Source organism: Ammodytes marinus, assembly GCF_949987685.1.
Source record: "Ammodytes marinus genome assembly, chromosome: 20".
Classification (NCBI taxonomy): Eukaryota; Metazoa; Chordata; class Actinopteri; order Uranoscopiformes; family Ammodytidae; genus Ammodytes; species Ammodytes marinus.
The window spans coordinates 16,452,970-16,480,443 of NC_137224.1; the positions used below are offsets into that span (position 1 = coordinate 16,452,970).

Consider the following 27,474-nt stretch of genomic DNA (forward strand, 5'->3'; position numbering starts at 1 on the left):
CTAGCCAATGAATGAATATAGTTTACTTCTTTCTGTTTGTACAATATTAAATGTCAGTTTTCTTCCACATTCCCCCCATTCTCTGTCCGCTCTCAGGTGTTTGGCTTGTTGTTATGGATCGTGTGTTGGACAGATCTCTTCTACACATTCCACGAGCTGCAGCAGGGTCAGAGCCAGCCTCCCATCTACTTTGTCACCCCGCTGGTTCTCGGCATGACCATGGTGAGGATATGTGTCTATACCAAAACACTCCCGCGAAGAAGCTTCCTCATTTTTTGTACAAAGAAGTGTTCCCTGGTTAGGGTTTAGTCATGATGACTGGGAAGCAACACTGTCACACTGTGCATATTTTACTCTGGATGTATACAAATATGTTTTACAAACACAGTGAAGTCTGTATAGTATACTTTCCCTTATTCAGTTGTGCTCGGTTGCCGTCAAAAAATGAATGAAGGTTAAAGTGATACATGAAGACATAGCTGCGTATACATTTAACTGAGATATCTCAATTGAAGTTAATGAGTATTACATTAATGTAGAAATTCAAGCCACTACGTCTGCAAATTAGCTGTTGAGCTAATTCCAGCACATTTACATGATGTCGAGTATTGTGCACATATGAAACCAGGAAAATCCCACGATGTTCTCATTTGAAAACCTGGTCAACAATTGTAAGTGAGCATGAAAATGTAACCTGATACCTAACAAATGCATGTTAGCATTGTCATTGTGGGCTATTTGCACTGAATTGCAAATTATGATATTTTAGAAGAAATACACTGAATTACAAGGGTGTAGAGAATGGGTGTATAAGAGCAATAAAATTAGAAAAAATAATGGGACAAAAAGAAATCATGGGACATTTAGGCTAGAATAGATAAAAATTCGATCAATCGCGAGTTAACTATGACATTAATGCGATTAATCGCGATTAAATATTTTAATCGTTTGACAGCACTAGTTTTTACCATATCTTTACTACATAGTCATTTAGTATTTCTTCTTTATGCTAAACGTCAAAGTTTACCATGTTTGTCAGCAGTTGCTTTGTAACAAATCAAAATACATGGTATGTTTTGCTAACAAGAAATAATACAAATAATAAAAATTAACATTGGACGTCAGTTAATCTGCAACTTTGGAATATCACCAATTAAACTTCACAACGCTCTTCTGTGGTCTTTCTGGAGCTGTTTTACCAGCACCCGTTTTGGATTAGATGTTTATTCGGTAACACTTTACAATAAGGGTACATTAATGAACTGTTACTTAATGCTTATTTAATGCTATTAGCTTATTAAGCATGAACTAAGCATTAAGTAACAGTTCATTGATGTACCCTTATTGTAAAGTGTTACCGTTTATTCAGCTGTGAGCTTCTCCTTCACTTCCTTTGTACATTTGCATTATGGAAGAAAAGTGTCCATTGACAGCACATTCAGAAACAAAGTGTATTAAGAATCATGTCAGGATTGAGAATAATTCATTGTCACTTTTTCCAGTGTGTTTCTTGGAGATCTGCCAGTGATTTTCAGTGACCCTGTGCACTTGCAGCATGAAGGATGTAGCGGTATACAGTATATGAGTGCTCAAACATACCTCTCATGATGCCAGAAAAAAATATAAATCTACTGGTGCAGCCCGTCAAGCCCTGCATTTGAAGGAGGCACAGTCGTCATGAAAGAATTACCCAGTCAGAGTGTGGTTCACCTTACATGCCCTCGGTTATCCAACTCCTAATTCTCTCTCTCTCTCTCTCTCTCTCTCTCTCTCTCTCTCTCTCTCTCTCTCTCTCGCTCTCTCTCTCTCTCTCTCTCTCTCTCTCTCAGCTGTTGGCCACGTTTCTGATCCAGTTTGAGAGGTTACGCGGGGTGCAGTCCTCAGGGGTCCTCTTCATCTTCTGGTTCCTGTCTGTGCTGTGTGCCATCGTGCCTTTCCGCTCCAAGATCCTGCAGGCCTCCAGCCAGGTGAGAGCCATGCCGTAGTCCTCAAATGCCTTTAACAACCCCCCCCCCCTCCACCCATCCCTCCATGCTGTTGTCCCAGGAGAGGGTTTGGAGCTTTCAGTGAGTGGAGGTAGTAAAGGGGTCATTCCAGGACACCAATAAGCACGGAGGGAATAGTAGGCCTGTTGTTCCTAGCATACTTATCTCACCTCTAGAAATAGCTCGTTTGGGAGCAGTGATTAGTGACCTATTAAACATTTCTTTCGAGGGAAATGTTGAATTTCAAGCTGAAATCAATCTGTTTGTGTTCATAATGAATCACAAGACTACCTTTTGTGTTAAAGCGCTCATGTTCCTGAGTGGAGATTTGGAGATAATCTGATTCCTAGCTAAAAGGCCTACTTCCCCAGTGGGAATATGAAGGTGTATTGAACTCTGAGATCCCATGTAGTATAAATGTGAAAACAGTTTAGAAATCGGTTCATCCTAGCCTGAGAAAAGGCAGAAAGAGTGTTTTATGGTCTCACTGTCTAACCCAACATTTTGCACAGTTGTGATGTCACCGTGATGATTATTGATGTTTACAGGGTCTGCATAGGCTACTTACCGTCTGTCGTCTAAGTTGAGCTCAAATCAGAAATACATTCACTTTGTATATTAGAGTATTTGTTTATTTATCGCAAGTGATATTGTCATCGTCATATTCAACGTTATCGCAAGTTGCAAGTTTTCTTGATAATGTGCCGCCCTAGTGCTAATGTGGTATTCCTCAGACATTTTTTATGGTGGCCTTTGTAGCATGTAAAAAAGACTGATAAATAAATATGAAAAATGCATGTCACAGTGATATTATGACACAGTATGGCTATTACTACGCCTGCCTGTAAGCTCTTTGTTCATTCAGTCCATGTGTAGACTGAAACAAGCTTTACCTCTTCTGCCTGCAGGTGTGTGTGTGTGTGTGTGTGTGTGTGTGTGTGTGTGTGTGTGTGTGTGTGTGTGTGTGTGTGTGTGTGTGTGTGTGTGTGAGAGTGCAAAAGGTGTGTCTAGCCTTTGTCACAGATTACTTCCTGTGTGTTACAGTCCCTTTGTGCTACATGATGGATATTATTTGGCATTGTTCCTAAGAGCTTTTGTGCTTTCTTCTTTAAGGCCCAAAATACATGAAAGCAAAAAGAACAAATTCGGAATGACTAAGATTTGAGTCCTATCTTTTAATTTCCTGGCTGCTTTGGACATAAAAGTAGGACCAGCCCCAGACAGTCATGCAGGCAGAGGCGTAGGCACCGGAGCCTAGGCAGGCCGTCAGTCGGTCACAGAGTGAGGAAGGCTGGCGATAAACCAAGCAACCATGTGTGGAGTTCAGCCCAGGATACGGCAGAACTGTGCTGCTGGAATCACGTTGAGCCAGAATAAATAACCCCTGCCTGCTGCAGAAATATGATTCAGTAAAGTTATTTGGAGCTATGGAAGGTGACACTGCTAATCGCTGTGAGCCGATTTCCATGTTTGTGTGCAGCGGAGAAAGATAGAAAAGTTGGTGACTTTGTGTGTGAGTGTGTGTGTGTGATGAGAGTGTTATGAGAACTGGAATGGATAGAAGTTGACCTTTTAGTACATTTGTGTGCGCATGAAATCATCTTTATTATAGAATAAGGTGAAATAGGTGTTAACCTCATTGACCCAATGGGCTTGTTAAAACAGAGCAACATAGCGATGATTCATGCGAGCTGTGCTGCTATAGCCCAACAATTAGCCATGTATTTAGTTATGCCATGTGGGTATTGTCCAACCCTTTTAAAAAATTCATGTTCAACAATGCAGATCCTCCCACATCAGGTTAAGGTCTTGTGTGCAATTGTTTGGTTTACGAAGTAATACCTGCAAAACTACTGACATTCCCATCAAGTCTGTATTAACACACACAACGTTTGTGACTTTGTGGCAAATGTTAGCGTGCTATAATGGTAAAATATGGTGGCGACTATAGTTAACATTGGCTAATTATCAGCATTAACATTGTTGGTGTGTGTGTGATATTAGGATGCATGTTAGCATACTATTATCAGCATCTAGCTCAAAGTATGGCTGTTTAGAGCCTTATTGCCTATTATGCCTAATTTGCCTTAATGCAAACACAATGCGGCAGTGGGGTGTTAGCAACTCTTTGACTGACCTCACCTCTATGTGTGTATGTTTAACATTGCAGAGCGAAGTGACAGACAAGCTGCGATTCACCACATTCTACTTCTACTTCGGCCTGGTGGTGTGTGAGCTGATCCTGAGCTGCTTCAATGAGAAACCTCCTCTCTTCTCCAATGTTGTCACTGACCCCGTGAGTCCATTTGGAATTCAGTGTGTCTGTACTGTACAATATACAGTGTGTGTGAGAACATGTCATTTTCCTGATGATTTTTTTATACTCAGTGTTTCTGAAAGCTCTAAGGGTGTGCTAGGGCCGCTCTGTGCTTGTTAAATCAGGTCACACACACACACTCATTCATATGCACAAGAGAACACGCTTGTTTTTTGGCTGCTCACACAAGTATGTCATCCTTATCCTTGTTTAACCTCCCTGGCCTATTTTTTCTGCATATTTTTTTTTGTCCTCAGAATCCCTGCCCTGAAACCACAGCCGGCTTTCTCTCCACCTTGACGTTTTGGTGGTTCACAGGGTGGGTTCTCACTGCTCTACTCCCACACTTTGTTGTATACAGTATATGGGAATTTTCTGTAGTAGTATTAGTTCATACAAAGTAAATCCAGTCCAGTTTGCGTATGTATCTTCTAACTGTTCAATATTAAATGAATTCAAAATACATAATGAAATGAATAATCATGACTGTATTGCATGTTTCATCGATTTAAAAACATTTTTAGGGGGAGACCGGGGCATCTTGTCGCACTATTTGCTTTTACTTCAGTTTCTCGGCCAATACAAATTGTTTTCTGGTGGAAGTACAGCATCTACTTATACTTTTATTTGTATTAACGAGTCTGCGTTATAGCCTGGAAATGCATCAAGCTAATTTCCGGTTGAAATGTGACCCACTAGTACATAATGATGATTAGCAAATCCAGGAAACTCCATTAAGTGTCTTTGTGGAGAGCATTCTTCCTGAGTAGTCAATGGGATAAAGGATTTACATTTTTCGTTATAATTCCATAAGTACACTTACCGACAACAATTGAAAAGCAGTGAGACGTGTTGAATTTGACAACCCTTAAGGTAATGTCTCATTTGTTTACAGTAATTCCACTTGCTAGTGCTGAACTGCATACATGTGTGTGCCATATGAAATGACACTTGTTTGTCTCCCTCAGTTTGGCCATGAAAGGCTACAAAATGCCCCTGGAGGCCAAAGACCTGTGGTCCCTGAACCAGCGCGACAGCTCCAAGGTGACGGTAACCAAACTCCTCAAAGAGTGGGAGAAGGAGCTGGCCAAAGGAAAGAGGTGTGTGTGTGTAAAACAGGAGAGGAGAGGGGGAGGTATTGTTTATCCCTGAATCTCTGATGCTTTTATTCGGCGTTGTATGAGAGAACAGTCACTACGGTTTACATGCGGGTTATTGGGAAAAATCAGGTTAAAGCAGGGAACCCGAGAGCTGACTGTGACCTGCATACTTCCAAAGAGCACAGCTGCTTAATAATCAGATCTATTCACGAGCAGATTGTAAGTGTATTACGGACATATGATCTCGTAGCTTCAAGAGCTTCTTTATTTTATTTTGTCAGTTGTTCCTGGTTGGAGCATGATGCATTACAGTGAGGGAGCCTGCTCTGCAGGCCCGGTTCTACGGGGGTGCATGAGCATGCATTGCACCCTCCAAAAAATTGTTTGCACCCTCAAATGAAAAAAGGAGGGAGTGATTTTTTTTTAATAAATATGATAAAAATAATAAAATACTTGCTCACAAAACAAATTGTAATTAACCTTTGACCATTTCCATTAAATACCGCTGTTTTCTGTATTTATTTTGTTCACTAAACCGATAAGAACGTTATCATTATTCGACTGGCAACTGTGGCTAAGCGAACCCATCTCTACTAGTGCACTCCGCTCTGCCCCGCCCGCCCACGCCTGAACTATTTCGCTTTCAGCGATTGCAGTGCAATGGTTATTCAGCATAAAGTTAAAACACTCGCTCGCCCAAGACTGATGTTAAACCGAAACACAAAAGCCTTGCGCGAGCAAAGCAGTGATTCACCCGGTGAACCATGGGGTGAGACTGTGACGGTGGGTAACGGTGTCATCACCTTGCCGGTGAGAAAAGCTCTGTGGCTCAACGGCTAAAATGATAACCGGCCGCCGGGGATATCATGTCCGCTAACGTTGTTCAGGGGAGGCTTCCGCGATCGGATTGCATTTCACGAGCATGAAAACACAGAGCAATGTCGGCAAACTGACAGCGCAACAAGAGAAAATAGAGTGAGCCGCTTCCCTCTGTTAGTTTCAGTCTACAGCCGAAAAAAATACAATCACCACTTAAACATGGATATCGTTTAAATAAAGCATCTTGTTTTTATGATCATTAGGGCTTTGATACAAATTCTGAAGTCTGAACATTTCGGTGGCAGCTGTGGTGCAGTTTTTTTCAGCAACTCACAGGGGCACTTTACACTGTGAAAACGTGACAGTTTTCCCGTTTTTGGTTTTAAAAAAAAACCCCGTTCAGACACATTTTATCTGACATCTTCACTCGTACACATGTTTTCAGAGGAAACGGGACGAAATCGCTGTAGTAGCAGTGTAGCAGCCATGCCAAGCCAATAGTCAGCGGTGACACAGCCTAGTAGATAGCTCTTCTGGTACAATTTGATGCATAAAACCTCACTGTAACCGAAAAGTAATGCCATTAACGTTCATAAAGCGGTTGGTGTAAGCTTGGGGTTACAAGTATTGCAATTTACAAGCTTTCTGTCCTCTTATTTCACCGCATTGAACTCGTGAAAACAGAAGACATGCTGATAGTGAAGGGGCTTTGTGAGCAGCTACTTTCCTGTTAGGCGTACTTCAAAATAAAAGTCGACTCACGTTTGTCCAGTGAAATGCTGTTAATGTTTAGCCAGTGAAATGCTTTTACTGTGAAGCCGTAGCCTTAATGCTCCTTTTGTTGAACAGTAACTTAACCGCTGCACGCTTAACTATGGATAGTGTTTTTTTAATGTAGAGAGAGCCGTGTCCCTGGCATATACTGTAGAAGCTACACACGTTTATTTTGCTAGAAAAACCGGCAGAGCACAAATCTTTCCCCAGAAAAAGTGTTGGGTGGTCTCAATAACTTACTAATCGCTTAGACTAAATTGGCGAGTGTTATATTTGAGCCCTGCACGACACTCTCCGCTGATCACAGTGATGGTGCCGCGGAGACACCTTTCATGTTAAGTTGTCTTCTAACTTTATAACTTGCGTGTGGGTATTTTGACAGCAAATGTTACAGACTACGCATACGTGAAGTGGAGCCGTGACGTCAGCGTTACCAGGGAAAATGGTTTCGGTGTTTACAAGAAACCAAAACCGTTGTGTTTTCCAAAAAATCCTCCCTGGGAGTAGATCTCAAAAACTTGCGGTTTCATGCTTGCGTTTGCTGTTTTCATGTAAATGATATAGTGCAACAGCGAGAATATTTCCGCGTTTGCACCGTTTCGTGTTGTCGTGTAAAGTGCCCCACAGACTCATGCTTGACCATAGGCGTAGATTTGGTGGGAGGGTGGCGGGGGGAGGGGGCACAGGGGACGTGTCCCCCCCAATAATCAGAAGAGAGCCTACATTTTTTCCCAAAAAGTAAGAAACCCTATTCTCCTCAAAAGAGGTAAAAATAACAGTTTAGGATGTTGAAACATTGATATATCTCCTAATTGTTAATACATATTCCCCTATGATTTTAAAATTTAAAGTGTTATAATAGTTCACACTGCTGCTGTGTCATGAATAGTGAGTCCTAAAAAAAATTGTTTTGAACAATACAGTATAGTAAATATTTGAAAGCAATACAGAATGCCTGAGAGCCTTACTGCTTTTTATAACATTATATTAACGTCACTGGGAGCCTGTTGTCTTTTCCTTTAACAGAAATTTAGACATGTCCGCCATAAATAATTAAATACAGAAGGCATAAATAAGTACATAAAAATTCACCCGAATGCACAAAATATTGTGTTCGAAGCACATTTTTTTCTGGGGGAGTAGCCCCAGACCCCCACTTATGTTGAAGCGAAACCTAAGCCCTTGTGCTTGCCACCCAAAAATTATCACTGGCCCCATCCTGGCCACCCCAATGAAAATGTTCTGGCTCGGCCACTGCCCAGAAGTGCTTGACTATCTACTGGTAGAAAGGCCTGTGTAAAAAGCGAAGTCTGAACTGAAGCTGGGTAGCTGGTTTTAGTGTAGTACTGGTGCACCCCCTGTAATCTCAGATGCACCCTAAGGCATTCTGTTCTGGAACCGGGCCTGCTGCTCTGTACCGACACTTTCTCTGTGTGTGCATTTACATACAGTCTGCTGTTCTGCTGTAGAAACACATTTGTAATTTATGTAAATATTCATTTTAAAATAAATATTCAAAAAGAATTGCCAGCATTTCTGGCAGCAAGCCATTGTGTCATGCTTTGGCTACACATGTGTTTGGAGTACTTCCTGGACGACAATGGAGCTCTATGCCACAGAGGAATACGATATATCAGCCTTTGGAAAGACTCACAGTACTTGTTAGAACAGTACTTTTTATATAACAAAATAAGTGATGTATGGTAAAACAAATCTGGCTTCCCCAGCACAATTCGAGCTGTTTTAGCCAGGTTTCTTACTTGTTAAATTGACCTTAGACAGGTTCAGGTTCAAGCAGAAAAGCAGACACTTAAAGGGTCACTGGAGTGCATGTTACTCCTAATGAATGAGACTTTGTGGGTTAAACAAGTTATTTCAAGCCAATTCCAATTCCCTGAGAGAAATCTCTACTCTGATTCACAAACCTTTATCAGATCTTTTCTTTTTTGCTTTTATATAATTTTTTTTTTGTTATGGTCAGCTGCCCCAATGTCTACTTCCTTGTCGAAACAGAGAGGGGATAGGATGTTGTCTTAAAGGGCCGGGCTCCTGGTGTGTGTGTGTGTGTGTGTGTGTGTGTGTGTGTGTGTTGAATTATATTCGACCCCTTCTTGAAACAGCATGTTTTTTTTGTGCAGAATGGCTACATTTCATTTATTAGAGTAGCTACTGCTTTTGTTGGTTTCAATCTCATAACTTTGAAAGATTAAATCCACCTCCTGCTGCTTTTTTTTTAATGTCCTGCCGCATTACTAACTTTTTCAATTGTATGTGATATTACATTCAACTATTCAGCTTCACTCTGGAGAAATGAGTTGAGTGGCCTGGTCGCTGAGAACAGTGACATCCTGCTCCACATTGTGCTGACACAGGATAAAAAAGGGAACCATATGGGCCGACACACACTGAACCCTGACCTGCATCAGCCTGCTTCCTCTCCCGTGTGCCCCAGTTTCACTGTGCTTTTGTCACTGACAATAACCCGTAAAACGATATGGGAAAGCTTGATTAGGCCTTTTCACTTGCGCTCTGGAAAACCTGTTTGACATTAAGCTGAATTCCCCTCACAGTTGTCCTGTTCGAACCGTAGACGCCAATTTGTTCACTGCTGGAATCCGACTAAGCCGGTATTAGAATAGCTTTGGTGTAGTTTGCAAGACATTCCGTTCACTTTAAAACTCTTAAGCATTTCTTCATTATATCCCAGCTTTATGCCCACTTCCTGAAAGTGAATAACTGCTTCACATCATCATGACAGTAACAGCTTTAAAGGGATGGTTCAGTATTTTTGAAGTGGGGTCGTATGACATACTTCTGCATAATTAAACTGTTAGTTTATGGAGATGTAGATCAGTCAATCACTATAAGGAGTTTGGGGGAGACATCGTCGTAGCGATAATCACACAACGTATAGGCAGGTTCCGAAAAGAACAGGATTTCTGATTTGATCCTCAGTTAATTTGAACATATTCTTTATAGCAGGGATATAGGATTGCATAGATGCAGCTTCTAGCATGTACTAAATAGATTTCAAAGACCTCTAAGACCCCTAGTCCTCCAACCAATATATATTTCGAAAATATGGTCGAAGTCCATTATTGATACATTTGTTGTTTACCCTCCAGAATGCTGCAGCATGACCTGCGTCTACACACACAGACGCAAATGCAGTAGACAAACTCGTCAAACTCTCAGTGGCTGCCAGTAGAAAAAAAAACAGGATGGATTTCAATATTCTTCTTATCCCCTACAAGACCTTACAAGAGAGGACTTGTATTTATGTTGTTTGCTGGTTGATAGTGTTGTTAGTATTCCTGTCATATATTACCCTAGTTCGACCCTTTTTTTTAATTAACAAGTCAAGCTTTTTGGACCATCGCTTTCGAAAAAATATTGTACGAATACATTTAACTTGCGATGAAAGTTCCTAACAAAACTCCATCTCCCTCTCTCCCTATCTTTGCTCACTAATTCCCCAGTGAACAGAATGTGTCCAGCCAGGCCGTCTTTTCCAAGCCTCCGCCGTCAAGCAACAACCACGTGGGAGGAGGAGGAGGAGGAGATGAGAGCAGCCCGGAGGAAGTGGAGGTGCTGCTGTCCAATCAGAAAGCTGATCGCCGCCAGCCCTCTTTCCTGCGCGCCTTGGTCAGAGCCTTCGGACCCTACTTTCTCATTGGCTCTGGCTTCAAGCTCATGCAGGACGTCATCACTTTCGTCAACCCTCAGCTGCTCAGGTAGTGTGTGTGTGTGTGTGTGTGTGCGTGTACTGTGCGTGTGTGTGTGTTTGAGTGTGCGTTTGGGTGTGGGTGCGTGTGTGTAGCTTGAAAGGTCACATTAAAGGTCACACGATGCCATTGCGTAGCTGTCTACGCTGCACCCATATTTGCATGCTCCCAACACCAACAAACTAGCATTGTTGCAATGTTCCTAGTAAATATTATTTTCAGGACATGTTTTTTTGCATATTTTGTTTTTGTTTTTGCATGCTGGTGTGCTTTATACTAAGTACGGCGGCTGTCTTTACTTCCAATGCATACTGTCCTTGTTTAGGATGCAAAGTCATTACGCAAATACAGCGTGTTTCTATAACAGTGCTCAGGGTGGAACTTTAGTGATAGCAGCTGTTCTGTGAAAGCCTTATCTCCACATATAGATAAGCTATCAGACATGACTACATACTTTTCCTCTGTTTTCACGGTCATGTGGTTAGATTAGGTTTACGCATAAATAGTGACACATGCTTTGCCACTGGCACCACAGGAACAACCGATTTGAATCTCAAATTCATGTATCCTTTTATCAGGGGTGTGACCGTTTACAAAAATGTCCGCACGACGGAATTTTTTTCGTGTACACGGTTAACCGTGACGTCATTGTCCTTGTGTGCCCACCGTCTTGTAGGCGCATGCACATATGCGTTATTTCGCCTGTAAACACACAGTTGACATGAACTACCTCTTATCCATGGTACACACACACACTCACACACACACACACACACGTTCGCCTGTCATGTGTTCGCCGTCATTATCGCCCTTCATTAATTTCCTGATTAATATAGCTTATCGCTTTCTACATGTCCACGTTTATGCAGGTTGAACAGGTGTTATAAAGTTTGGGCTACTTACGAGCGTAGTTCACGTCAACCGGGTAACTTTAATCTTTAGGAAATCTTTCATCACTCGTCCGTGGTTGTGACTTGAGCCCGAGCACGGCGACTCCCCGTGTGTGTGTGCGCCGATACACACACTCACACACACGCCGAGGGACAGACAGATTCGGCAGACTAGTTTTTATCCTCCCTAATTAGTTTATTAGTGATGTAAAATCAATAAATGCGTATCTCCAGAACATATTTAAAAATTTGAAAAAAAGAACATTTAAAATTTGAAGAAAAAAAAATTAAAAACTGTTTTTGTTTATTGATTTTTCCTAAACGGTTATGATTTACTAAACGGTTACACGTGTACACGTGCACACCCCTACCTTTTATAGATGTGAGTTCATTGGCTGGTTCAGTCAGCATGTGATTAGCCAGCTAAATGTAGACATAATGTAGAATCTTTATTTCCTCCATGTTTCTTCTATTCCTAGGAATTTACATATATCATTTACAAGTGTCATTGGTCCCTTACAATGCTCCCGTTGTCCACTCTTGCAGGATGCTGATCTCGTTCACTAAACAGAAGGGGGTCCCTGATTGGTGGGGCTACTCGCTGGCCTTCCTCATGTTCTTCACAGCCTTCCTGCAGACGCTCATCCTCCACCATCACTTTCAGTACTGCTTTGTCACCGGCATGAATGTACGCACAGCCATTATAGGAGCCATATACAGGAAGGTATACAATGCTTTTTATGCTTTTTACAATTCTCCCATCTTAGTTTTCCGACACACACACACACACACACACACACACACACACACACACACACACACACACACACACACACACACACTAATGCACTGACTCATAAAACCTCACTTCTATCCATAAAGTGTGTTAATTCTCGGCATGTTGAAAGATTTCATTCTAGAGGAGCTACTGTATACTATACAGTAAAAACAGATCTTTATTACAGGGTTTTGTGTTTTTCACCCCTCATCACTGTTTTGCAGGCGCTGGTGATAACCAACGCTGCCAAGCGTTCATCTACAGTAGGAGAGGTGGTCAACCTGATGTCTGTGGACGCTCAGAGGTTCATGGACCTCACCACCTTCCTCAACATGTTGTGGTCTGCTCCTCTTCAGATTATACTGGCCCTATATTTCCTCTGGCAGGTGCGTGCACAAGCTATACATGGATTGCTTTACATAGTTATGACTAGGCATTTTCCAGAGTTTGTTTACATGTATTTGTTGAACACAGGGGGCATTTTTTCTATCTCTGTTCTTATTTTGAATTATATTTGCATTGATTTGGTGACTTTGTTTTCACAGAACCTGGGCCCATCTGTGCTAGCTGGCGTGGCTGTCATGATTATGCTCATCCCTTTGAATGCGGTCATTGCCATGAAGACCCGAGCCTTCCAGGTACGAACAGTCAAACTAGGACTTTGCCATAATTTAATCTTATTGTCTATTCACTGTCAGTTGAATCCCATGACTCATATGAGCATATTTCTTTTATTGATATTTTTCAAAAGCATTAGGTTGAAATTGTTTTTTTTTTCACAAAATAGAATTCAACACTTTTTATATGCGATTTACCATATTAATATCTTATAATACATATATTTGTATTAAAGGATAGGCTCACAATGTTCCAAGTACATTGAAACAAGCTTTGCTTGCTGTAATCATTGCTCTTCGGATTAGAAAGGGATCTCTTCATGATTCTGATCATGAAGAGATCCATTTCTAATCCGATTTTGGTGTAAGTGATAGGGGACAAAATCCACTTTTTAGTATGCAATTAGCTTTTTATCATTATGCACGCTATGTTGCAGCTCAACAAGGGAACACTATTCTTGGAAACCTAAAGCAGGACTTTCACATTAGTCTTTTCACTCTCAGAGAATGTCTTGTTTTCTGGTCCTCTTGCTCTGTCTCAGGTGGAGATGATGCAGCACAAAGATGCTCGTATCAAGCTGATGAACGAGATCCTGAACGGCATCAAAGTGCTCAAGCTGTATGCCTGGGAGAACTCCTTCAAAGAGAAGGTCCTGGCCATCAGACAGAAAGAGCTCAACGTGCTGCGCAAGACGGCCTACCTGGGAGCACTGTCCACCATGGCCTGGACCAGCGCACCTTTCCTGGTAAGCTTAGTGTGGAAAGGAAGCTGGCTTACTTTAAAGACCCTTGGCTGTGTGAAACTGAACATGGAGTCAAAGTAACTGAATATCTCCATACTATCGCTACCTGACTATTCTTTGTGTGCACTTAAATCTTGTGTTAATACACAGCCTAGGCTCTGTAAACAGACATGTTGCTAGCTAAGCCGGGCCCCCTTTGTTTACATAGCAGTGTACAGAGCCTAGGCTGTGTACTAACACAAGATATTTGTTTCAGTGCACACACAGTATGGACAGGTAGTGGAACTTTAGGAGATATTCACTGATTTTGATTCAAAGTGATTTTGAAAACAAGCATTCTCCAGAATCATTGACTCCACCTTTTAAGAGATTGAGCATTATGGTGTATGGCATGAGTGGGTCTGGTGTTTGCCAATAAAGACTTGTTGAGGAATTCATGTTGCCTACAGGCAGCCTTTATGAGCTTCTTAATAATGTTTGACCGCTGTAAATTCAATTCAACAAGTGTCCAGGTCCTTTGAGGTCATAAATTACAGTTTAGTTTACCGCTCGTTTTGTGTAAAAGTGTAAGTCAAATATTAAGTCATGGTCTTCTTCCAGAGGCAAGTCTGGAATCATTTACTACAAAGAACAAGCTGAACAAGCTCATAGCAACATCACACACACACACACACACACACACACACACACACACACACACACACACACACACACACACACACACACCACTTTTCATCAGCTGACTGCCTGTTTACTGACCCTTATCACACACTTGACTTGATATAGGAGGTCTGCTAGCAGAACGGAGAAATGCTTGTGCATATGCCGCGACAACCAAGACAATAATACATCAGTATTATTTTCGTCTACTTCAGTCTCTGCAACTGTTTTCATTTATTTTGCTCATGTGACAACATTTAATTAAACAAAGGGTTGAGTGATTTGATTTTGCGTTCATGAGAATTGTCTTTCTTTGTCAGATAAATACACACTCTAGCAGCCAGAATCCAGTGTGTCTCAATGATTACAATCTCTACCCACTCTGTAATGTGATGAATGTCACCAGCTGTTAATAATGAGGTCATGGCCGAGTCACCAGTTGACTCAGATGAATGTTTAAAGTGTGTGAGTGTAGCATCAGAGCAGTCAGAGTGTTGTAGCCTACATTCTCCACATTAAAAACCGATGGACCTCGTCTGTTTTGCCCGTGTGTTTTTACCAGGTTGCCTTGACGACGTTTGCCGTGTTTGTGAGTGTGGATGAGAAAAACATCCTGGATGCGGAGAAGGCCTTCGTGTCCCTCTCGCTCTTCAACATCCTCAGGTTTCCACTCAACATGCTTCCCCAGGTCATCAGCAGTATGGTACAGGTGGGAATGCTTTCTCTTAACCCTTTTTCCATCTTGCTTGTTTTCCCTCCCCCTCCTCCCTTTGTTTCTTTACTGGTTTGATTGAGTGCCTGTGTGTTTGTTCTGCATCACAGGCCAGCGTGTCACAGAAGCGAATCCAAAATTTCCTGAGTCATGATGAGCTGGACTCAGATGCAGTGGACAGACAAAACCCATCGACAGGTAAAAATGAATCACCGCTTTTCATTTAATGGAGGTCAAGCAAAAAATGTTTTGTAATGATGGCAGACTAATGATTTTACAGTGGCTTGAAAAAGTATTCATACCCCTTGAACTTTTCCACATTTTGTCACGTCACAACCACACACATACATTTATTTTATTTGGATTTCATGTGATACACCAACACAAAGTGGCGCATAATTGTGAAGTGGAATGAAAATAAAATATGATTTACAATTTTTTTTATAAATAAAAAACTGGAAAGTGTGGTGTGCAAAAGTATTCAGCCCCCCTGAGTAAATACGTTGTGGAACCACCTATCGCTGCAATTACAGCTCCAAGTCTATTTGGGTATGTCTCTACCAGCTTTGTACATCTACAGACTGCCATTTTTACCCTTTCATCTTTGCAAAATAGCTCGAGCTTCAGATTCAGCGTCAGATTGGATGGAGAGTGTCTGTGAACAGCAATTTTAAAGTCCGCCGAATGTTTTGTGGCAAGGGTTGGAGGAAGGTGCTCAGGTCAGATGAGACCAACATTAAAGTTTTTGGCCAAAATGCAAAATGCAATGTGTGGTGGAAAACTCACACTGCACATCACCCTGAACACACCATCACCACAGTGAAACTTGGTGGTGGCAGCATTGTGCTGTGGGGGTCCTGTTCTTCAGCAGGGACAGGGAAGTAGGTCAGAGTTGATGGGAAGATGGATTGAGCCAAATACAGGGCAGAAAAACCTATTAGAGTCTGCAACTGACTTGAGAGTGGGGTGAAAGTTCACCTTACAGCAGGACAACTACCCTAAACATACAGCCATAGCTACAATGGAATGGTTTAGATCAAAGCATAGTCATGTGTTAGAATGGCCCAGTCAAAGTCCAGACCTAAATACAATTGAGAATATCTGGAAAGACTTGAAAATTGCTGTTCACAGACGCTTTCCATCCAATCTCACGCTGAATCTGAAGCTCAAGCTATTTTGCAAAGAAGAATGGGCAAAAATGTTAGTCTGTAGATGTACAAAGCTGGTAGAGACATACCCAAATAGACTTGGAGCTGTTATTGCAGTGAGAGGTGGTTCTACAACGTATTTTACTCAGGGGGGCTGAATACTTTTGCACGCCACACTTTTCAGTTTTTTATTTATAAAAAAAATTGAAAACCATGTATCATTTTCCTTCCACTTCACAATTATGCGCCACTTTGTGTTTTTCTATCACATGAAATCCCAATAAAATTAATGTTGTTACGTGACAAAATGTGGAAAAGTTCAAGGGGTATGAATACTTTTTCAAGCCACTTTATAAATCCCATAGGCTTTTGAAATACAAGGCTTTAGGGCAAACTAAGTAAATGCATACCACTTTCACCGAATAACCCTGAGCCTAAAGGACGACTCATAGTTAAGAACATGCCTTTCATTCGTTTGTCCTTTCAAAGCCGTCGTAAAGCTGTCTCTAATTAGCTATTAAAAGACACGCCTTTTTGTCTCCCCACAGAATTTTCAGTGACGGTTGTCAACGGGAAATTCACCTGGGCGAAAGAAGATCCTCCTGTTCTGAGCAAGTATGTCATGATGAGAAGACAAGCCACACACATTCTGGCTTTCAGTCACTCTGTGCACATGGGCACATTTTGAAGAATTGCATCAGGACCATCTCCTGATAGCAGTGAACGTGGAGAATACTAACTTCACCGAAAGGACAATGACAATTTGCCCAATGGAAACCAATTTGTAACATATACTTTATTTTACTTTTTCACTGTTACGGTACCTTGCCTATACCGCCACCTCCCTCTTAAACTAGGGTAGTTCATCTGCTCCAGCCACTTGAAGGAAACACACCTAATTTGCTTATTTATTTTAAAAGATTCGCTTCACATTTAGATGGGAAACATAGCTACTGTTTGTTTGCACCTGTTGTGTGTTTCTATTGAAAACCTGAGTCCACTCCTTAAACAAGCCACTTGTGTTGACTGTGTTTCTGTAGCATTAACGTGATGGTGCCCCAGGGCTCCCTGTTGGCAGTGGTGGGCCACGTTGGCTGTGGGAAGTCCTCCCTTATCTCTGCACTACTGGGGGAGATGGAGAAACTGGAGGGAGAGATCTCTATTCGGGTAAGGGCTTCTCCTGTAGAAACGCTGCACCAGTCATTATACTGGATGTGTAATGTAGTAAGGGATGCTTCATTTCACTGTTTGATTTAGCCTTTCTTTTTTCATCGCTCTGATAAACCCTCTGTACTGTACGCTTTTAGCACCCGAAGCCCCAGATGTTTCCCTCATGAGTAAGTGACTAGAAAATCAAGTTAATTCAGCCATAATGTTCCTATTAGCCTGCATTCCTGGATAATCTGCAGACCCTTTCACTGATCTGTGACCATACTGAATTTCCTGTGTGACTGCTTTATTATAAGAGTGATGAAAAGCACATAAAATCCCGGGGTAAATGTTCTGTATGCAGAAGCCAGAACATAGTCACTGGCTGCAGGAAAGGGTCCAAAGTGCTTCACAAGTAAATGCAAATTATATTGACAGGACAGAGCCGATACTGAAAAAGAAATGAAGAAGAGAGATATTGCAAAGGACGTGCATAAAGCACGTTCAAATAAAAATGAGTTCTATGGTGCTAAAAGGATTTTCTGGTTTATACAGTAAAACATTTAAAGAATCGGAGCAAGTAGTGTAGGCACTCTGCTAGAGGTGTGAAGACTTATTACAATCCCACTTAATGTTCCCTAAATATGGAGCCAGCAGGGGATTAGCCTAGCATACAGTATGAAAGCAGGGTGCAAACACCTAGCCTGGCTTGTTGCGTTTAAAGTTAGTTTTTTGTACAGATTCATCTTACTTAATACACTTAGTGAATTTTAGGGGTCCTGGAATTGTTCTTACTCAGTCAGAACAGAGGCAGGCTTGCCGTTAATTTCTGCTTTAATGCTTTCGTATGTAATGCTAAGCTAATCATGCCAGCTCTGGCTTCATATTTAACAAACCGATACGTGAAAGTGGAATTGAACTTCTCATCATGAGAAATAATTTACCAGTTGGGAAAACCTGATGGTAAAATAAATTGTACTATTGAGAACACCTTTTATGGGATGTATATTTTGGCAAGAAAACTTGTGTTCAGGGGTTTGCTAGCTGCCAGATCTGTCATTTGAGGAAGTGTTCAAAGAGCACCTATTATGCTTTTTCAACTTGCATGACCTATAAACGTTGTTATAATGATTTATAGTCATGTTTAAAGTGTCAAATAATGACGTACATGCATTTAGACGTATTCCCTGCTGACCGTCTGGGGTGGCTGTGCAGAGTGCTAAACACTAGGAACGCTGGTCGCGATTCACTTCTTCAAATCTCCGGGATTTATCTATTTAGAAAAAATCCGGATTTTCGATGTATGGTAATGCTGCAACATGCTCAGGCACGCTCCTGCCATGCCCCCACCTGCCTGCTCAAATCTGCCCGGGCGCACTGAAAGTCTTCCTGACGGAGTGGGGTTGGCAGGAGGGGGGCGAGGGGGTGGAGAAGGACGAAGCCGAGTGTTGACAGAGAATGCTGAAAGCGCCCAGATGAGAGGAAGAGCTTCCCGAAAATCCACATAGTTTTTTGTGCTGTGATTCGTGTCAGGTTGCTCTATTAATAAGAAATTGCGACCAAAAAAGTAGTATAATAGGAGATCTTTAAAGAGAGGTTTTGTGGGCCTCTCTCTCCCCAGGGATCGGTGGCGTATGTACCCCAGCAGGCCTGGATTCAGAACGCCTCCCTGCGAGACAACATCCTGTTTGGGAACTCCTACAATGAGCAGAAGTACCGCTGTGTTCTGGAGGCCTGCGCCTTGACACCTGACCTGGAAGTGTTGCCTGGAGGAGACATGACTGAGATAGGCGAGAAGGTAAAGACGAGCCCTGTCACTCTCCATTCCCTTAATCGGTAACCACTGTTTGTTTCACTTTCCAGGCGTCTGTTTTGGTTCCTGTTTATTTTTTCGTTGTGTCATCAACCATCAGGCTTCAAACATTTAAGCTAAAGTGCGTAACTTTCCCATATAAATGAATGTCGGTTACATTCAAGCCATCGAACAAACAAGTTTACTAACAGTTGATTAAGCCTATCAGCTCAACAAAACTCTCTGTATTTCAGTATGGCAGCGTTTACAAACTGGTGTTGTAGTAGGCCTAATTACTCTGAATGAGGGGCGACAGAAGTTACGCGCTATAGCTTTAATCATTTAATTTGCCTTGAAATGTGCTCGATTTGATCAGGTATTTGTCTTGATGAACACCTATTGCAGTCACTGATATAATCCTGGAAAAAGCTTCCATGGCTGGTAACCACAGCTATTGTGCTTCCATGCAGGGCATCAACCTGTCTGGTGGGCAGAGACAGAGGGTGAGTCTGGCCCGGGCTCTGTACAGCGACGCTGACGTCTACCTGCTGGACGACCCGCTGTCGGCCGTGGACTCACACGTGGCTAAACACATCTTTGACAACCTGATCGGCCCAGAGGGGGCGCTCAAGGGCAAGGTGAGGAGAAAGCAAATGTTCACACAGACATCTGTTTGCTGTTTGGGATTTGAAGAAATAATGCAACTCTTAACACTGCAGAAGGAAATGAACTTCAATGTATGGTTATTAAATGGTAATTAAATCTGGCCTTTAGTCTGAATGACAATGTTTCAGGCTTACGTAGCTCAGAGTAGAAGGATTTGTAGTCCTGCTAGCAACGCTATATGTCGGTGTGTTGGCTGGTCTTTCCCCCACCACTGTGGTCCAAACTAAAAATATCTCAACAACTATTGGATAGATTGTCAGGATATTTTGTTATTTGCTGACACATGAAACGAAGATGGTGACCATTGTAAACATACACTAGCTTAACTTCAGCTGCTAAACCTAAGACAGCCTGACAGGGCTGCTTGCACGGCTGTAATCCGCTGGTCACGTTTCACTAGAGCAAGTTGTTATCTTATCGTTTTACTGGAGAGGAAGCTGTATATCTTATCACTTTATTGCTCTATGATTTACATGACACCAGTCTCTGATAAGAGCCGGTTGTGTCCACTGTTTCCCTTGGGAAAGTACACATCTCCTTGAACCTTATGTGTCAATAGAAAATAAAAAGACAATAAAAAAGTGTGTGTGTGTATTTCTCTGGTGAAATTACTGTGATATTATGATGCGTGTCCTTTTCTTTTGGGATAACGAGGTTTGTTTTGTTTGTTTGGCTGCAGACCCGTATTCTAGTGACCCACGGCATCACCTTCCTGCCTCAGGTGGATAACATCATGGTGATGGTGGAGGGCCGGGTGTCAGAGATGGGCTCCCACCAGGACCTGCTCAAGCAGAACGGAGCCTTCGCTGAGTTTCTGAGGAACTACGCTCTGGAGGACATAATAGAGGAGGAGGAGGACGAGGCCATCGGTAGAGAACAGCATACAGTGCTTTATCATACGTCAGCATCTCAGAGTTTATGGTTGAAATATATATTTTTTGAATTAGTTGCGTAAGATATTGCTCCTGATGCTTTTTACAGACGAGTTGATCGAAGAGGAGGAACTGTTCCCTGACGACACCCTTAGCAACCACACAGACATGGTGGACAATGAGCCCATGATTAATGAAGCCAGGAGGAGTTTCATAAGGTGAGAGGAGCTATTGGATGAGAGCCACCCGTAAGACTAGGATTTTAAATCCGGTTATTTATTGTTGCTTCTAAACTGCTGTGTCCATCGCTTTGCACAAACTAACTTTTTTTAAATATCAATATGCAATGACAATGAAGGATAATCTAATCTAAATCTAAATATCTAGATATTATTAAAAAATGTCATGCATTCTGCCCTTTTCTCTTGGACAAGATCAGTGTATAAAACCCAGTCAGTGGAGCCATTTCCCCCCCAAACAGAGACTGACTGACTCCATATCATTATTGTCTCCCATTGCAGGCAGATCAGCATCATTTCAGTGGATGGAGAGAACCCGAGGTCGCGCTCAGTGAGGAGGCACGGCTGCAGCACCAAGAGACCCGTGTCAGAACATCAAGAGAAGAAGAAACCGCAGGAGAGGGAGAAACTCATCCAGGCCGAGACCGCAGAGACAGGCAGGGTCAGTCCTTTTTTCTCATGCCAATATTTTTCGTTGGCAATTTACAATTCCATTCCCAAATATTCTGACATTAAGCAGTTCACATATTTACATTTTAGATTGAAAGTTCAGTTTGACAGAGATAGAATATGGTAATAACAGACTTGAGCCGGCCTAATCTTGTCTGAGCTTCACATTCCTTTCTCTCCTGCAGATCAGTCTGGACTTTCTCCAATCTCCGTGGGGAGGATCCCCGGCCCCGTCCGTTAGTGGAAAGCCGCCCCTGATTGGTTCATGTAGTCGTCAATGTTATCATAGATCGATGAGTAAGCTTGTGTGATATTGCTGCTCTCACAAGGATAGATTGACCACTACAGGAACAATTCAGGAGCTGCTTTCCACTATAAGGTTGAACGTTCGTTGATAACGCCGGTCCTGATTGGCCCGGTCATATCGACCGGCTCCTCCCTACGGAGATTTGAGAAAGTCCAGACTGATCTGCGGTAGAGAAACAATTGTGAAGATCGCTGGGGATCAGATTAAATGCCATACTATGATTTGTTATAGATATTGCACAAGTAAATAAAGATTTAACCTCATTGTAACTTTTAGACCTTTCTCATGGAGGCTTTCTGAGCTGGCTGACCTGTTGTGTCACTCCTAAACAGGTGAAACTACAGGTGTACCTGGAGTACGCCAAGGCAGTGGGCGTTCTGCTGTCAGTGTTCATCTGTTTCCTGTACGCCTGCCAGAGCGCCGCCTCCATTGGAGGAAACATCTGGCTCAGCCAGTGGACCAATGACGCCTCAAACAACCGGACTCAGGAAAATGTTCAAATGAGGGTGGGGGTGTATGCAGCACTGGGCATCGCACAAGGTAAGAAACTCTGAGTGGCATATAGCATACTGTAGGAAGTGAATGTAGCACTTTGGCACTTTAATGCATCTTTATGCATGCATGGTTGTATGGAAGCATTTTTGTAGAAACTGCCTTTTGCAAAAAAGGGTGCAAACTGTTTCCAGGTTTAATGCGCTGCATCAACATGGTACTTGAATCACCTTTGAACCTGAACAGCCTCTTTGACGCCACGTTGCCAAAAACCTCTTCCACCCTCACAGCTTCCTGTTGCAGAGGTCATTGAAATCAACTCAGTGTATTTGCTTTGCAGCCAGCTGGAATGATCCTCTTAATGCTCATTGGACATATGCTCTGGGCAAGAAGACATTAACCTAAAATATCTCTTAATACACAGACACACCTGAAGGACGGGGGATTACATCTACTGATAACAATTAGTGTGGATGTGTAGCATCATATGTCACTGCTGTTTCTTTTTACAGTGAACTGATGCAGCTCCAGGCCCAGGACAGGCGCTATGTCTAGTCATTCCATTGCTTTCTCATTCCACGTTAAACACCTTCTTCTCCAATGTCTTCTCCCCTCCACTCCTCCTCCTCTGGTTCAGGTCTGCTGGTCGTGATGTCTTCATTCACACTGGCCATGGGGAACATCGGCGCCACCCGGAAACTGCACGCTAACATGCTCAGCAACAAACTCCACACGCCCCAGTCTTTCTTTGACACCACGCCTTTAGGACGAGTCATCAACCGCTTCTCCAAGGACGTCTATGTGATAGACGAGGCTCTGCCGTCCACCGTGCAGATGTTGCTGTTCACCTTCTTCGTTTCTCTCTCCACCATGATAGTTATCATTTCCAGCACGCCCATCTTTGCCGTTGTCATAGCGCCCCTGGCCCTCATATACATCTTTGTCCAGGTACCCGTGGAAAATCTTGCTCGCGTGCCCAAAGCAACCTCTCTGTTCCTCTTTCTTTACTTTCCAAAAATGTGTGGGTCTTCCTCTTTCCTGGAATGGCATGCACTGCAGCATGCATGTTGGCGCAGCAGCTTTTAATACCTTCCAGTGTTGGGCTTTCTTTTTCTGCGTAGGCCTATCCTGTGATGTTGTCCTTGACAAGCGCCTGCGGTTGTCATTGTTTTTTCTCTTCAATCGTTAAATTCACTTTGCTCTCTCTCCGCAGCCAAAGCACTTCCACACCCTTCAGCACACACACACACACACACACACACACACACACACTCATATGAAGACAAGCACACTGTCATGCTGAGCAATACCGCCAGCCCCAATAAGCACAACATATACTGAACTACCTTTTATGATAGCAACAAAATGAAATGCCTCTCAGTCTTTGGCGATCTATAACCTCCCTCTAGTGGTGGACCAGTGTTACTACAACAGACTCCTCTTCATTTAATGGGACTTGATTTTGGACTCATTGCAGGGTGTCTGGAATAGTTTAAGGGAGCTGTCCATGTGTAATAGTTATGTTATGCATGTGAGTGAAGCGTTATTCGTTGCAACACTTCCAAAATCTTCTGATCTACTCACAATTAAATCAGATGGAGAAGGAGAGTAACACACATATAATGACAATTCCAAATAAGCACATTTCCTTTACATTGATTTGTAATGCTGTCTCTCAGGAAAATGCTTAAAATCCTGAGGTGTTCTACGTGAGGTGCAGTTGTATCTAAGAAATTGGATTAGGAGTAGGAATGCGATGATTGCATCCACCAATTAGGTACCAGCCATAATGTGACCAGTTCACATTTAATTCATTTCCCCTCAGATTTCATCATCAAATGTATTGTTAAGGCAGTTCAATTCTATCAGTTATTACAAGCTGCAGCCCCGGCTTCCACATCAATCCCTGACCTCATGCTAGCTTACATAAAAATAACCTTAATAAGTTTCTTACGATCAGGTGTAAAGATTTAAACTTTGGGAAAATACCTTGAGTTTATGCACTGGATCAGTACCAGGAGACATAAATATATTTCTGATACCAAATGATGACTGAAAAAGCATAAACCTTGTGCTGAATGTGACTTTGTAAAAGCTGCCGTGTCATTAGACATTAGGAACGGGTCCTTATCCATGTAACGCAGGTGTTGTTGTGTTGTCACACTTGACCCCTCCCCCCTCCTCGCAGGTTTGCTGTTGTTGGTTAACTGCGTGTTGTGCCGGGCCTACAGTATGCTGCGGGCAGCCAAGTCTATGCACTGCAACATGCTTCAGGGGGTCCTGCGAGCCCCGCAGGCCTTCTTCGAGAGCACCCCCACTGGGCGCTTACTAAACCGCTTCAGCAAAGACGTGGATGCTATAGACTCCTACATCCCAGACAATATTGACATATGGATGCGCACTTTCTGGTACACACTGAATGTGCTGCTCATATGCTCTGCCCTCACCCCAATGTTCCTCATAGTCATAGCCCCATTAATGGTGTTCTATTGGTGGGTTCAGGTAAATAGGAAACAAGTCTGCTAACTCATTAATACGGCATGCATGTCTGTTGTTGAGTGCGTGCGCTAGTGGACTGATGCATGGTTGGAGTGTTGATCGCTGCTGTTGTAATGCTGTAGGTGTAGTGTAGTTTGCTTTGTGTTTGTCCTGTGGTCATAGTGGCTCAGTGGTCTGTAGTTTAGCATTAGGGTTAGCAGTGCTTAGCACCACTTGGATCAGTTGGTTAGACCGACAATCTTATACTATGAAACAATGCCTACCAGTTCAATTTGAATTCAGATTTTGTTTTGGCAAATTTAAATTCTAGTTGTATAGTAGAGATTGTTGGAGACAGGGCTGCTCTGGAGTCTGTAATAATCTCCCTAGTTTAACTGTATTTGTAGATTAATGTTGTTCATACAGGGACTACGATGTCCAGTCAAACTATGCTCCACTGTTGTTCTGCTACTCAATTTCTACCAACTACTATCTACTGTAATTTAAAATATAGTTAATCTTTTCCAAACTACTGGCTGATCTGCAAGGATCTCTAAAAAGCAGGCGAAGGGGGGCTTGCCAGATAGCGACAGTAACTTCTGTCCTCTGAGCTTTAAGTTATTCCTGTCACAGGAGCATCTCTGTCTGACAGCAGTTGTTAATGATGGTGTGTGTAGTGTCCATCACTGCGGAAATGATTGATACCAATGAAAAGGCAAATTCCAAATCATACAACAAAGATTTTTTAGCTGAATAATTGCTAGTGATTTGCATGATGATGAATAATTGGTTCTGGCCAGCTTAAAAACGGACTGGAGCCGTAGATTTTCTTTTTGCTCATTATGAGTTACGTTGAGATGAAGGGCTTCTGATTGTAGGTGGTCACACACTTCTATTTTAATGGCCATTTTGGACTGGGATTAGATCATTATTACACCATCAGGCATATCTAAACACACTCCCATACTTGACCTCAAGATTGCACAGTTTGGCTATATCAACTGCTTAAAATGGAACTCCACCAATTTCAGCTGTAGCAAAGACTTATCAGCAGGTTCAATATTGTCTTTTGTGGGGCGGTGTAGGGAGAAAACATTACACATTTTGAAGAAAAAAAACATGATGTCAAGAGGATAATTTTATGTTGGGCATAAGACATTACATCTGTATTTAAGCAGAGCTTGTCTTACACACGGTATGGGAGTTTGAGAATATCCAGTGCCTTTATATTATGATATGAAGCAATGCAATGCAATGCTGCTTTGGTTTTGACCATTTGGCCAACCAAATAAGCTTTCAATCAAGCCTACAGACATTTAATCAAACCATGATCAATTAGCCAATCAGTAGAACATTTCATATAAGTCACTGCCTTGTAAGATCCTTACAGTAAATCAGAGTCCTTTAAGACAACGTTTGGACAACAGGAATAGAGAAATCACAACAGCATACAATGTTAATAAAGATGCAAATAAAAGGAAGTACAACTGAAGCATAAAATCACGATAAATATACATTTGCAAAGAAATTATTAGAAATAAACAAGTCATAGTTGTGGACGATGGGGCCTTCAGTGTCTGTGTGCTCTCACCTTTAACGTTTATACTAACTGGACCTCCAAATGACTGAAATCATCTGTACTACTCACATAAACCTCTATTATTCCTATGGCTTTGTCATTGCATCCATCCTGCATGGCCTGTGTCTTTTGCTGCATCACCTGTCTATCTACAGTCATGGCGCTTTGCCTTTGAATGATTGATGTTGAAATTCTGCAAATGCCCAATCAGACCACTTGCTATATCAATATGATGGCACATATAGACACTAAGGGGAACTAACCCTTAACATTTTCAGAGTAAATGTGTGTTTGTATGTGAATCTTAATTAGATTTATATGCAAAAATATGTGAAATAACAGAACACCTGCAGTTTAACGACACACGCGCCAGGCCCTGTGGGTTACACACATACTATTGTATCAGTGATTCTTGAGAAGTGGGACAAAACAGGGTGCTATGTTGGAGAAATACAAACCCTATGTTTAGGCAAATTAAATGACATGTTTGTATCCAACATATACTAAGCTAGGCAAGGCAAGGCAAGTTTATTTATATAGCACAATTCAGACACAAGACCACTCAAAGTGCTTTAGTGCTACTGAGCTTAGCTTTGACACAACCTCCCAGCTTTTGTCCTTTTTATCAAAATGGGCTTTTTACCTTGCCATTCCTTATTTGGTGTCAACTCCGTCAGACACCAAAAAACACAAATTCATTATCCCTCAATTTATGCTAGACCCATGAGATGTATAGTGATCACAAATATTCACCAAAACTGATAGAGGCCACAACAAATATTTTCAAAATGTATATGAATATAAAAATGTTTGATATCTGACGATGTTGACATATTTAACGTTTCTTAAACAGAACAAATAGAGTTTTTCTAGTAGCCATTTGGTGTTTCTGTTGATGTTTGGTGCTAGTATGAACTACTTCAGGAAAATAAAATGATCGAAACATTTCAAATAACTTCTTCAGAAATTGTAAGTCGGTTGTGACGCAGGACTTTCAAGATTTGTAATGTAAAATATTCGAAAACTACAACACTTATCAGAGCCTGTCTGACTCTAATGTACTCTGCAGAGGTAGAATGTGACAAGAGGTCCTTCAAAGTGACAGCTGCCCCTTATTTTGGCTGATTTTATTACATTTTAATGGATTGTCTGACGGTGGTGACAAAAAGTGTCCCACCACTT

General features: G+C 42.0%; 1 protein-coding gene across 1 annotated transcript in view; it reads left to right on the forward strand.

Moving 5' to 3' along the window:
- Positions 1-27,474, forward strand: part of abcc3 (ATP-binding cassette, sub-family C (CFTR/MRP), member 3) — a 47,810-nt gene that overhangs the window by 13,202 nt on the left and 7,134 nt on the right. Inside the window, exons 3-23 of the mRNA XM_080049298.1 lie at positions 97-222; positions 1,830-1,967; positions 4,156-4,281; positions 4,560-4,621; positions 5,271-5,402; positions 10,475-10,729; positions 12,157-12,334; positions 12,613-12,774; positions 12,934-13,026; positions 13,548-13,751; positions 14,971-15,117; positions 15,231-15,318; positions 16,817-16,883; positions 17,309-17,435; positions 19,039-19,215; positions 19,680-19,847; positions 20,555-20,744; positions 20,857-20,965; positions 21,269-21,428; positions 22,076-22,283; positions 22,873-23,183. Of these exons, the coding sequence (XP_079905424.1) occupies positions 97-222; positions 1,830-1,967; positions 4,156-4,281; positions 4,560-4,621; positions 5,271-5,402; positions 10,475-10,729; positions 12,157-12,334; positions 12,613-12,774; positions 12,934-13,026; positions 13,548-13,751; positions 14,971-15,117; positions 15,231-15,318; positions 16,817-16,883; positions 17,309-17,435; positions 19,039-19,215; positions 19,680-19,847; positions 20,555-20,744; positions 20,857-20,965; positions 21,269-21,428; positions 22,076-22,283; positions 22,873-23,183 (3,228 nt within the window). The remainder of the gene's footprint in view (positions 1-96; positions 223-1,829; positions 1,968-4,155; positions 4,282-4,559; positions 4,622-5,270; positions 5,403-10,474; positions 10,730-12,156; positions 12,335-12,612; positions 12,775-12,933; positions 13,027-13,547; positions 13,752-14,970; positions 15,118-15,230; positions 15,319-16,816; positions 16,884-17,308; positions 17,436-19,038; positions 19,216-19,679; positions 19,848-20,554; positions 20,745-20,856; positions 20,966-21,268; positions 21,429-22,075; positions 22,284-22,872; positions 23,184-27,474) is intronic.